Source organism: Eleutherodactylus coqui, chromosome 11 (genome assembly GCF_035609145.1).
Source record: "Eleutherodactylus coqui strain aEleCoq1 chromosome 11, aEleCoq1.hap1, whole genome shotgun sequence".
NCBI classification, from domain to species: domain Eukaryota; kingdom Metazoa; phylum Chordata; class Amphibia; order Anura; family Eleutherodactylidae; genus Eleutherodactylus; species Eleutherodactylus coqui.
This window is the reverse complement of record NC_089847.1, coordinates 14,218,762-14,231,628: the sequence shown is the minus strand read 5'-3', so window position 1 is coordinate 14,231,628 and position 12,867 is coordinate 14,218,762. Positions and strand designations below refer to the sequence as shown.

The 12,867-nt window shown below is 47.7% G+C and overlaps 1 protein-coding gene across 2 annotated transcripts in view; it reads right to left on the bottom strand.

Annotated features, from left to right (window-relative positions):
- VPS35 (VPS35 retromer complex component) overlaps positions 1-8,106 on the bottom strand; it is a 58,911-nt gene extending 50,805 nt beyond the window's left edge. Inside the window, exon 1 of one of the 2 annotated variants that reach the window (XM_066584004.1) lies at positions 8,055-8,106. In XM_066584004.1, coding sequence (XP_066440101.1) covers positions 8,055-8,057 — 3 coding nt within the window. In that variant the 5' untranslated portion in view covers positions 8,058-8,106. Of the gene's footprint in view, positions 1-7,964 lie in introns of both variants that reach the window. The other variant, XM_066584003.1, reaches the window with a different exon arrangement.
- Positions 8,107-12,867: the final 4,761 nt, after the last annotated feature.

The window sequence follows — 12,867 nt, the reverse complement described above, 5'->3', positions numbered from 1 at the left end:
TTATGAAAGTTAGGAATTTATACCAGACAGTGATCATCGGCACAAGACAAAAATCAAAAAAATAAAATAATCATCAACTCCAGCATGGCGCTCTTTTGGTCACCCTGTCTCCAAGGGGAAAACAAAAAAAAACAACACATTCAAAAAGTTATATGTACTTCAAAACAGTACCAATAGAAGCTACAGGACGTCCCACATAGGAGCAGAATTATAAATTAAAAAAAGAAAAAATAAAACAAAAAACATCAGAAGACGGCAGCAAAAAAAATAAAAATACAACTATATAAATCTAGTATCGCCGTAATCACACCAACCGAACGAATGTAAATTTTTGCCACAGTGTGCGTGCTGTAAAAACAAGAGCGCCTCAATTCTGCTGTGGAGCGGCACACTGCCCCCTGCTGGTGTGATGGTCTGGGGGCCATCACATACAACAGTCAGTCCCCCCAGTAGTGGTACGAGGGACAGTGACAGCTCAGCGATATGTTCAGGACATCCTGCAGCCACATGTGTTCCTCTCATGGCGGCTTCCAGCAGGATAATGCTCGGCCGCACACACAAGGGGGTCACAGAAGCCCCCACAACATTGTCACACTTCCATTGCTGCCCGGTCACCACATTTATCACTAATAGAACATGTATGACCATCTGGGACGCCAACTTCAACCATACAGAACCTATATGCCTCTGGGCCCCCAATATCACATCTTGTATCCAAGCTAGAGGCGGTACAACAGGGTACTAGAGCCTCCATGCCCGCCCGTATCACATCTTGTATCCAAGCTAGAGGCGGTACAACAGGGTACTAGAGCCTCCATGCCCGCCTGTATCACATCTTGTATCCAAGCTAGAGGCGGTACAACAGGGTACTAGAGCCTCCATGCCCCCTGTATTACATCTTGTATCTAAGCTACAGGCGGTACAACAGGGTACCAGAGCCTCCATGTCACCCATATCACATCTTGTATCCGAACTAGAGGCAGTACAACTGGGTACTAGAGCCTCCATGCCCGTATCACATCTTGTATCCAAGCTAGAGGCAGTACAACAGGATACTAAAGCCTCCATGCCCGTATCACATCTTGTATCCAAGCTAGAAGCAGTACAACAGGGTACCAGAGCCTCCAAGCCTGACTGTATCACATTTTGTATCCAAGCTAGAGGCAGTACAACAGGGTACTAGAGCCTCCATGCCCGTATCACATCTTGTATCCAAGCTAGAAGCAGTACAACAGGGTACTAGTGCCTCCATGCCCGTATCACATCTTGTATCCAAGCTAGAAGCAGTACAACAGGGTACTAGTGCCTCCATGCCCGTATCACATCTTGTATCCAAGCTAGAGGCGGTACAACTGTGTACTAGAGCCTCCATGCCCACCTGTATCACATCTTGTATCCAAGCTAGAAGCAGTACAACAGGGTACTAGAGCCTCCATGCCTGCCTGTATCACATCTTGTATCCAAGCTAGAGGCAGTACAACAGGGTACTAGAGCCTCCATGCCGACCTGTATCACATCTTGTATCCAAGCTAGTGGTAGTACAACAGGGTACTAGAGCCTCCATGCCCGCCCGTATCACATCTTGTATCCAAGCTAGAAGCAGTACAACAGGGTACTAGAGCCTCCATGCCCGTATCACATCTTGTATCCAAGCTAGAGGCGGTACAACAGGGTACTAGAGCCTCCATGCCCCCCTGTACCACATCTTGTATCCAAGCTAGAGGCGGTACAACAGGGTACTAGAGCCTCCATGCCCCCCTGTATCACATCTTGTATCCAAGCTAGAGGCGGTACAACAGGGTACTAGAGCCTCCATGCCCCCCTGTATCACATCTTGTATCCAAGCTAGAGGCGGTACAACAGGGTACTAGAGCCTCCATGCCTGCCCGTATCACATATTGTATCCAAGCTAGAGGCGGTACAACAGGGTACTAGAGCCTCCATGCCTGCCTGTATCACATCTTGTATCCAAGCTAGAGGCAGTACAACAGGGTACTAGAGCCTCCATGCCGACCTGTATCACATCTTGTATCCAAGCTAGTGGTAGTACAACAGGGTACTAGAGCCTCCATGCCCGCCCGTATCACATCTTGTATCCAAGCTAGAAGCAGTACAACAGGGTACTAGAGCCTCCATGCCCGCCCGTATCACATCTTGTATCCAAGCTAGAAGCAGTACAACAGGGTACTGGAGCCTCCATGCCTGCCTGTATCACATCTTGTATCCAAGCTAGAGGCGGTACAACAGGGTACTAGAGCCTCCATGCCCCCCTGTACCACATCTTGTATCCAAGCTAGAGGCGGTACAACAGGGTACTAGAGCCTCCATGCCCCCCTGTATCACATCTTGTATCCAAGCTAGAGGCGGTACAACAGGGTACTAGAGCCTCCATGCCCCCCTGTATCACATCTTGTATCCAAGCTAGAGGCGGTACAACAGGGTACTAGAGCCTCCATGCCTGCCCGTATCACATATTGTATCCAAGCTAGAGGCGGTACAACAGGGTACTAGAGCCTCCCTACAAGGGGTCAGTTCTCCATAATAAATGACCCTTTTGCTCTGATATGTAATCCCTTATATCAACGTTACAATCACACAGAAAGTTTCATCCCATCCGACGACTTCTGGGGGAGGGACGTTGCTGACAACGGGTGTGTGCGGGTCCTAGAGAGGTGACTGACCTCCGTCAGACATTAATGTTTAGGGCTAACTTCCCACGGCTAAATATTGCACTTGCTAACATGCGATATCCAGGCGGATGCATTGCGAGAACAAGAGCTCGTGGAGCGCTGCCGCCGCCGGCCCCACTAGGGGCTGCGGGAGATGCGAGAGCAGCAGAGATAGAATACGTCGCGATTCCTTTTCCACATCACGATACACAGTGACTCCACCAGCAGAATAGTGAGTGCAGCTCTGGGGTATAATGCAGGATGTAACTCAGGATCAGTACAGGATAAGTAATGTATGTACACAGTGAATCCACCAGCAGAATAGTGAGTGCAGCTCTGGAGTATAATACAGGATGTAACTCAGGAGCAATACAGGATAAATAATGTATGTACACAGTGACTCCACCAGCAGAATAGTGAGTGCAGCTCAGGAGTATAATACAGGATGCAACTCAGGATCAGTACAGGATAAGTAATGTATGTACACAGTGACTCAACCAGCAGAATAGTGAGTGCAGCTCAGGAGTATAATACAGGATGTAACTAAGGGTCAGTACAGGATAAGTAATGTATGTACACAGTGACTCCACCAGCAGAATAGTGAGTGCAGCTCTGGAGTATAATACAGGATGTAACTAAGGGTCAGAACAGGATAAGTAATGTATGTACACAGTGACTCCACCAGCAGAATAGTGAGTGCAGCTCTGGAGTATAATACAGGATGTAACTAAGGGTCAGAACAGGATAAGTAATGTATGTACACAGTGACCCCACCAGCAGAATAGTGAGTGCAGCTCTGGGGTATAATACAGGATGTAACTCAGGATCAGAACAGGATAAGTAATGTATGTACACAGTGACTCCACCAGCAGAATAGTGAGTGCAGCTCTGGAGTATAATACAGGATGTAACTCAGGATCAGAACAGGATAAGTAATACATGTACACAGTGTAGTGAGTGCAGCTCTGGGGTATAATACAGGATATAACTCAGGATCAGTACAGGATAAGTAATGTATGTACACAGTGACTCCACAAGCAGAATAGTGAGTGCAGCTCTGGAGAATGATACAGCATGTAACTCAGGGTCAGTACAGGATAAGTAATGTATGTACACAGTGACTCCACCAGCAGAATAGTGAGTGCAGCTCTGCAGTATAATACAGGATGTAACTCAGGATCAGTACAGTACGGTAATGTATGTACACAGTGACTCCACCAGCAGAATAGTGAGTGCAGCTCTGGAGAAGAATACAGGATATAACTCAGGATCTGTACAGGATAAGTAATGTATGTACACAGTGACTCCACCAGCAGAACAGTGAGTGCAGCTCTGGAGGATAATACAGGATGTAACTCAGAAGCAGTAATGATAAGTAATGTATGTACACAGCGACCCCACCAGCAGAATAGTGAGTGCAGCTCTGGGGTATAATACAGGATGTAACTCAGGATCAGTTTGGGATAAGTAATGTATGTACACAGTGACTCCACCAGCAGAATAGGGAGTGCAGCTCTGGAGTATAATACAGGATGTAACTCAGGATCAGTACAGGATAAGTAATGTATGTACACAGTGACTCCACCAGCAGAATAGTGAGTGCAGCTCTGGAGTATAATACAGGATGCAACTCAGGATCAGTACAGGATAAGTAATGTATGTACACAGTGACCCCACCAGCAGAATAGTGAGTACAGCTCTGGAGTATAATACATGAATGATGTAACTCAGGATCAGTACAGGATAAGTAATGTATGTACACAGTGACTCCACCAGCAGAATAGTGAGTGCAGCTCTGGAGTATAATACAGGATGTAACTAAGGGTCAGTACAGGATAAGTAATGTATGTACATAGTTACTCCACCAGCAGAATAGTGAGTGCAGCTCTGGGGTATAATACAGGATGTAACTCAGGATCAGAACAGGATAAGTAATGTATGTACACAGTGACCCCACCAGCAGAATAGTGAGTGCAGCTCTGGGGTATAATACAGGATGTAACTCAGGATCAGAACAGGATAAGTAATGTATGTACACAGTGACTCCACCAGCAGAATAGTGAGTGCATCTCAGGAGAATGATACAGCATGTAACTCAGGATCTGTACAGGATAAGTAATGTATGTACACAGTGACTCCACCAGCAGGATAGTGAGTGCAGCTCTGGAGTATAATACAGGATGTAACTCAGGATCAGAACAGGATAAGTAATACATGTACACAGTGTAGTGAGTGCAGCTCTGGGGTATAATACAGGATATAACTCAGGATCAGTACAGGATAAGTAATGTATGTACACAGTGACTCCACAAGCAGAATAGTGAGTGCAGCTCTGGAGAATGATACAGCATGTAACTCAGGGTCAGTACAGGATAAGTAATGTATGTACACAGTGACTCCACCAGCAGAATAGTGAGTGCAGCTCTGCAGTATAATACAGGATGTAACTCAGGATCAGTACAGTACGGTAATGTATGTACACAGTGACTCCACCAGCAGAATAGTGAGTGCAGCTCTGGAGAAGAATACAGGATATAACTCAGGATCTGTACAGGATAAGTAATGTATGTACACAGTGACTCCACCAGCAGAACAGTGAGTGCAGCTCTGGAGGATAATACAGGATGTAATTCAGAAGCAGTAATGATAAGTAATGTATGTACACAGCGACCCCACCAGCAGAATAGTGAGTGCAGCTCTGGGGTATAATACAGGATGTAACTCAGGATCAGTTTGGGATAAGTAATGTATGTACACAGTGACTCCACCAGCAGAATAGGGAGTGCAGCTCTGGAGTATAATACAGGATGTAACTCAGGATCAGTACAGGATAAGTAATGTATGTACACAGTGACATCACCAGCAGAATAGTGAGTGCAGCTCTGGGGTATAATACAGGATGTAACTCAGGATCAGTACAGGATAAGTAATGTATGTACACAGTGACTCCACCAGCAGAATAGGGAGTGCAGCTCTGGAGTATAATACAGGATGCAACTCAGGATCAGTACAGGATAAGTAATGTATGTACACAGTGACTCCACCAGCAGAATAGTGAGTGCAGCACTGGAGTATAATACATGAATGATGTAACTCAGGATCAGTACAGGATAAGTAATGCATGTACACAGTGACTCCACCAGCAGAATAGTGAGTGCAGCTCTAGAGTATAATACAGGATGTTACTTAGGATCAGTACAGGATAAGTAATGTATGTACACAGTGACTTCACCAGCAGAATAGTGAGTGCAGCTCTGCAGTATAATACAGGATGTAACTCAGGATCAGTACAGGATAAGTAATGTATGTACACAGTGACTCCACCAGCAGAATAGTGAGTACAGCTCTGGAGTGTAATACAGGATGTAACTCAGGATCAGTAAGTAAATCAACTGATTGTGTAAGTTATATATGTACATGGTAGAATGGCGAATTCCCGCTTTTCCTCTCCCTTTATCCTCCGTGTCACTGTATAAAGTTTTTCCCCATGAGTTAATAGTAATGTGACAACTTCATCAGCGCCTAAGTACTGCAGCTTCAGGTCTGTATATTTAAAGGGATTTTCCACACAAATACTACTGATGACCTAGCCTCAGGATAGGTCATCAATAGTCGATCAGGTGTGATCTACCGCTCTGCACCCTAGCAGATCAGCTTATCTGACTGCCGCTGTCGGTGCTGCAATACACCAGAGTCAGGGCAGAAGCAGTTGGCTCCAAACCACAGTGGCAGATTCTCATAATTGAAGGTGCAGCTCTCATTGACAGCTGTACCTGCAATTACAAGCGTCGTCCACTACACAGGGGTCGGCACTGCAGTCTCTGATCTAACCCATGTATTGCAGCGCTAACACTAGGCGCCCAATCAGTTGATCGGCAGATTCCAACTGATCAACTACTGTGTGGCAAACAGCTTTGAAGCCCCGTAAAATACATTATGGGGCTGAAAGGAGATGGAAGGGTATTCCTGGGAGCCTTGCTTCATACTCGCCCTCGTAGGCGCTGGCGTGCCGGTCACTTAACTAATTCTGCGCATGCATCTCCCATAGAGGCGAATGTAAGACACATGCGCTGAAAGAGTCACGCTGCCGGCACAGCGCTGGAGCGGGGCGACCGGTGACTATGAAAGATGCCTCTCTGGACTGTCCGCTCCATCAGCTTTGAGCCAATAACATTCTTTATGGGGTTCAGACATGTCATCCGTGTCCCTTTAACTACTGATATAGGATAGGTCATCGGCGGAGGTCTCCGCTCAGAATCTCCGCCAATCAGCTGATCGTTCGGCCCGCTGTCCATGCGGCAGGCTGGATGTCGCCATCGCTGGTCAGCGCCAGAACCGCTGGTTAGATCCGCACCGTTTCGTCAGATATAGCACCGCCCCCCGCATCACCTGACCAGCAACGCTGCACTCACTAGAGGTTGCTGGTGAAGGGCTGCGCTGACAGCACGAAGCCTTCGGAGGGCGCTGTACCTCGACTTAAAATACGCATCACATGGACTTTGTTTTGGTTGCAGAAATTCAGTAGTAATTTCCGCCCCGTGTGAACTGATCCCTACACCATTTGTGATCCGTCTATCAGTCACGTTACCAGATAGCAGTGCATTGTGGGAACTCAGGTGACAGCTAGGGCAAGGCTGTGAGGTCACATGACCGACAGCTGGGAGGAGCTAAACAAGTAGAAAGCATATGAATGAAAAAAATAAATAAATAAACTACAATATAAACGCAAAATCAGTGAACTATTACTAAAACAAGTCATTGCAAAATAACTGTTTATGACGCGTAAAACCGTGGAAGAGAAAAAAAATAATAATAATGGAGAGATCCTTTAAGTAAAACCCCTTGTCACGTACGGGGTATCACGGCGAAGTCCTGTTCCGCCATCAATGATTATAGACGAGCACCAGGTTGCGCAAATCAATGCGTTTATGTTGGCCACCCCCAAAACTCGAAACTTTGGTGCGTTCCACATCTACAGTCCATAGAATCGTAACAGGGAGCGACTCTTCCATTAACACCGGGAGGGGTGTGAAATACATGCAGTGCTGTGCTCACAATTGCATGCACAATATAGCGCCCCCAGCAGCATGCACACAGTATGTAATATAATGCATATCTGCTGTATACATGATATATGGGTGTGTCACATTGGGATATGCACAGGATATCTGCTGAGCTGTATACGTCTATATCACATATTACACTCCCAGCTGTGTGGGGGGCCCCTATCACCAAGGCAGAGGCCCAGCACCGCCCAGCCGCCTGGTTTCATGCCCTATAGCTGCACCCACACACCTTCCAGTAAGGGGCACAACGCCCAGCAGCTCCCGCAGTGACCCCACGCAAACCCCGGCCACCTCGGGGAGCAGAGACCCCACAGCTCACCATGATCTCAGCTTCTCCTTCCAGTCATGTGACCTGCACGCACGGCCCGCCCTTCTCTAAGACTCCGCGCTTGTCATTGGTCCACTTACGAAGCAAGTGGTGCGCTGGGCTGATTGGATGGGGCATAGATGATGGACAACGAAAGTAACCAATCACATCGCAGCAGCGCTGACTGGCGCGTCAGCCTGGCATCGTCTTGTCAGAGGTGTACCCGGGCATGCCCAGTGCTGTGGGCACATGCAGTGGGTGTGTTCAGCCCTAAGAGGAAGATTTTACCTCATAAATAGGCAAATTACACTAATAAACAGCAGTTAGGGTTGCAAAAAATATTGGTGTGCCCACTGGCAGCTAAAGGTCATCTACATAAGCCAGGTGGCGACTAATGTGACCGCCATGCCAACCAACCGCATTGAGAAGTCAATTTGGTTTTTTTTCCACAGTTTTTAAAATCTACACACTGAAGAATTGCGCCATATAAACTCCGGCGCGGTTTTCCTCAGTATTTAATTGCTAAAACGTAAAAAGGCCCAAATGATGTCACTTATTTTTCATTGTCTCCTAGCAACGGGTAAAAAGCGCATCGCACACGCATGTAAGATCCGTGTTCACTGCGTGTTTTCACACTCCCACAATGGGACATGTTGCGATTTTTTTTAACGCGGTCAGTCGGTGAATAGCCCGATGGATCCGTGTGCCGTCCGTATCTAGCCAGTGACAAATACGGACAGCGCACAGATGGCAAAACCGCCCATGTGAAAAGAACCTACGGTCGCTCTCACACATGAACGCGGCAAAGCGCTGTGATTGCAGATGCTGCGCTTTGCCACGGTTTTACGTTCGCTTTCGGCCACAGCTCCCTGCGGCGACAGCGTGTTTTAGCGCACCCCATCATTGTGATGGGCGATGAGGTGCGCTAAGCAGCCAAAGATAGAAAAGTCTCCGCTCAAAAATCGCGGCGCTGCAAAGTGCCATCCAGCGCCGCAATAGAGCACATGTCTGCCAGCCTCCATTGATTTCAGTGGGAGCGTTCTACCGTGATTAATGCGGCGTTCAAAACACCATATTAATCGCGGTAAACAGCGCCTGCGTAAGAGAGGCCTCACGCCGTCTGCATGCGAACTGGTCGAATTTCGCATGCGGAAATCCATCTCTGACCGCCGCAGACGACCCTGCCTACTTGTCATGAATCTTTTTCCGTACTGCAGATGGTCCGGACGGCTCGCCGTTAGATGTGCGCAGTACAGATTTTTTTTATGTTTCTTTTTCCCACACCATCACTAGGCGATGACGCAGAATCCGCGACCTTTCCGTAAAGGGCCCCGCGGGTCGGACGACTTTAATTGACGGAATGCAGCATGCTGCGATTCTCCTCCATTGGTGGAAACGGCTATTGGTTTCCGCGAGTGTGCAGAGAAAAGCGATTTCCCACAGCATGTTATGAACTGCGTTCCCAGTGGATCCGCGGTCCGGGCACTGACCGCGGATTCTGCAATACAAATCCGTTTGTATGCGAGCAGCCTATAATAGTTCTCACAGCTGAGGGTTTGTTACAGTTGTCTGCAGTCCTGGCTCTGATCCGTTTTACCTGCTCTACGACATTGTAACAAACGGCTGGTGTGTTTACGGTCGCTCTTACTCAGGCGTATTGCCATTGTGTGCCACCAGATGCCAATAGCCCATTGATTTATATTGGGCCACATATGATTTTTTTGTGCACGTATTCTGAAAAAAAAATCGCAGTGCGCACCATCTTGGCGCAGATTACACACTCATACGTGCCAAGATGGTGCAAGGGGGTTGACTGGATATGACTGTGGCAAATCCTCAGCTGTGAGACGGGTCAGATGTGAAGGGTTCGCATCCTCAGGATGAAGACAGTAATGTTCCTGCTCACCAACAGCAAGCAGAGGTTTTGACTGCAGCGAAGAACTGAAACGCAAAAGAAGAATTTACTTCCATATTTGCGCTAAATTCTGAAGCAAATTTTGGCGCACCCCGCATTCACACTGAAATTTACAACTTTTTCATTCTCAATCCCCTCCTCGCACTTTTCTGAAAGTGGGTGGGCTTACCTAAAGCGGTGGGGCCATTGCAGTGAATAGAGTCTGTTGCATCACACTTTAGGAGTCACTGCAAGGAAAAGCTGTGGGGAGACAACCCCTTTAAGACAGTGGCTGGCATAAAGTATAACTTAAAGGGGTTATCTGGGACTCGAGACGGCAGGTTTTTCTGGCATTTTGCACAGGCTTCTCTATAGGCAAAAAAAAAACGTGAAAAGCGTTAAAATGTGTTAGTAAAAAAAAAGTCACCTAAGGAAGTCTTTAAGAAACAAATGTACCAGTAAGGCTAGCTTCACACGGGCAAGCGTGATATCGGGCCATAAGCCACGGTCTGATATCGTGCTCGCCAACATGCGATTTCTCCGTGGATGCAAGGCGTTTTTATATCAAAACCAATTCGCATCATCTTCGGGGAAATAGCGATCCTTCGGGGTGTCAATTGGAGACCTCACATCGCATCGACCGTATGCACCTAGCTCGTGGCGCAATGCTGCCGCCAGCTCCAGTGCAAACAATGGGCAATGGGGGGGCACATCCAAAGATAGGACGTGCCGCGATCTGTTTGTCGCATCGCATGTATAACCCCATGCAAAAGAATGGGCTTCGTATTTGTGCGAAATTTGTGCGTCGCGCAACATACAAGTCTCGCACGAGAATCTCGCCCGTGTGAAGCCGGCTTAAGGCCACTCTCACACATAGCGTCGGCACGACTTTACCGCAGGTTGCTGCATCCGACAGCGTTTTTTAACGCACCCTATCATTGCGATGGGTGATGAGATGTGTTAAAATGTGCAAAGATGCAACAAAATAGAGCGCGCTTGAAAATTGCGCCGCTTCTTAGTTCGTGAGTATGTCTGCGAGGCCCCATTGAAATCAATGGGAGCGTAATACCGTGATTACCGCGGTAAAAAACGCAGGTGTGAGAGGGGCTGGTAATATTGTGGTTTTTGTGTTCTCAGGGAGTTCACACAGAGGAATTCCTCTAAAAACTGCGGCAAACCTCGCGGCTTGTAGATTTAGCCCTGTAAGTGGCCGAAATCCGCAACGGAACGCATGGACCGCCAATAAATGGCGCTTCTCAGCAGCAATCCGTGCAGACGCACATTGGAATTCCGTACATGGATTTGGTGCATTGACAGAGCTAACTGCGCACGTGGAGCCGCCAAACAAAAATCGTGGCAGATAGCCGCGGATCTTGCTGGCTTTGAGGCAGAATTCACGCTGAAAATAGGGCGCGTTCGTACGGCGGAATTCACCGCAGAACATTCCATGGCGGATTCTGCCTCAAAGTCCGTCACTTCTTCATACGAAAACGCACTTCTCCACACATGGATTTTGTCCACAGATGTGGCAAAAAGCCGCCGATTATTACTCAGTGTTTAAGATGCAATCTGCGGTTACGGAGCGCAAATCAGCAGATTAAGCGGCGTCTTTAGGTGCGGACTGCAGAAATATCCCGCAGTCAAAACCTCCTCGCATCACTTCGGGGGAGCAGCGATCCTCCGCCATAGCTGGAGGAGGTTTGCAGAGTTTCTCCCATTGTTTTCAATGGGAGACATCCCACTCGCGTGCACCCAGCACGATGCCGCCACCGGTCCCATTGAAACGCGCGCTGCGAGAGATAGGACGTGCCGCAATTTCCCACACCGCGGTGCCAGGCAGGAACACATCGCTCATGTGTATGACCGCATACAAAAGAATGGGGCTCATATTTGTGCGTGATTTTCTCGCCATGTGGAGGCGGCCCTAGGGGGCGCTCTGGCTCCTGTTTTTCGGCGAGGTCAAAATTTAAGGTTTTATTCACACGACCGTATAAACGCGGCTATCGTAACCACGTAAAAAGAAAAGCGCCCATCTGAAGCATCGGATTCCAATGTATTCAGTCAGATAAGCTACTTTTTTTGGCACATAAAAAAATGGCGTCCGGGAAAATAGGACGCTGGAGACTGAAAACGGCGACCGTGCGTTAAAAGATTTTAGGGTTTTTTCGCCCTATCTTTGGCTGAGATATGCGGAGGCTCCCATAGACTTCTATGGTAAAAAGGGGGGGGGGGGAGTTTAGCCGCGTCCAACGATCGGAAAAGATTACAGCTACTCTGTTTAGCCATTACAAGTCATTCCGAGAATTTTTGACGACCGAAGGATTTCCGCTCTGCAGCGTATTTTTTTTTGCCGATATGCCGCCGGTGTGAACGTACAAGAAACGCTAAGATCAGCCCTTGATCATGGCTATTTTTCTTTCACGCAATTTTTTGGCGCCGTATGCCCGGACATAAAAACACACGCGGTTAGTTTTTTTACATGCTAAAAAAAAAATTCATTTCCATCAACAAACAGCAAACTTGTTTCTTGCCAACTTTATTAGTGCTTGTAAATAACCAGCACCTCCCGGACTTCCGGCCCCTGACGTCACATCTTCATCAACACTTCGGCCCTATTCCCCAATCAGGTTGCTGGAATTGTTAGACAGATAACCCAAACAACCAATCAGGTTGCTGGAATTGTGAATCAGAACCAATCAGGTTGCTGGAATTGCTGGATAGGGCTAAAGTGCTGCTGAAGATGTTAATACACCGCATATTAACATTTTCATCAGCATTTGTGAATCAGCCAACCCCAACAACCAATCAGGTATAAGCCCTGGGGCGCGCTGTGCATGCTGGGAGCGCACCACCCTGTTAGCTCTCACTTCCTTTTCAAACACTGCCTGCCGCACAAGAGTCTATTAGCTGCCCGCTGACCAATGAGGACAC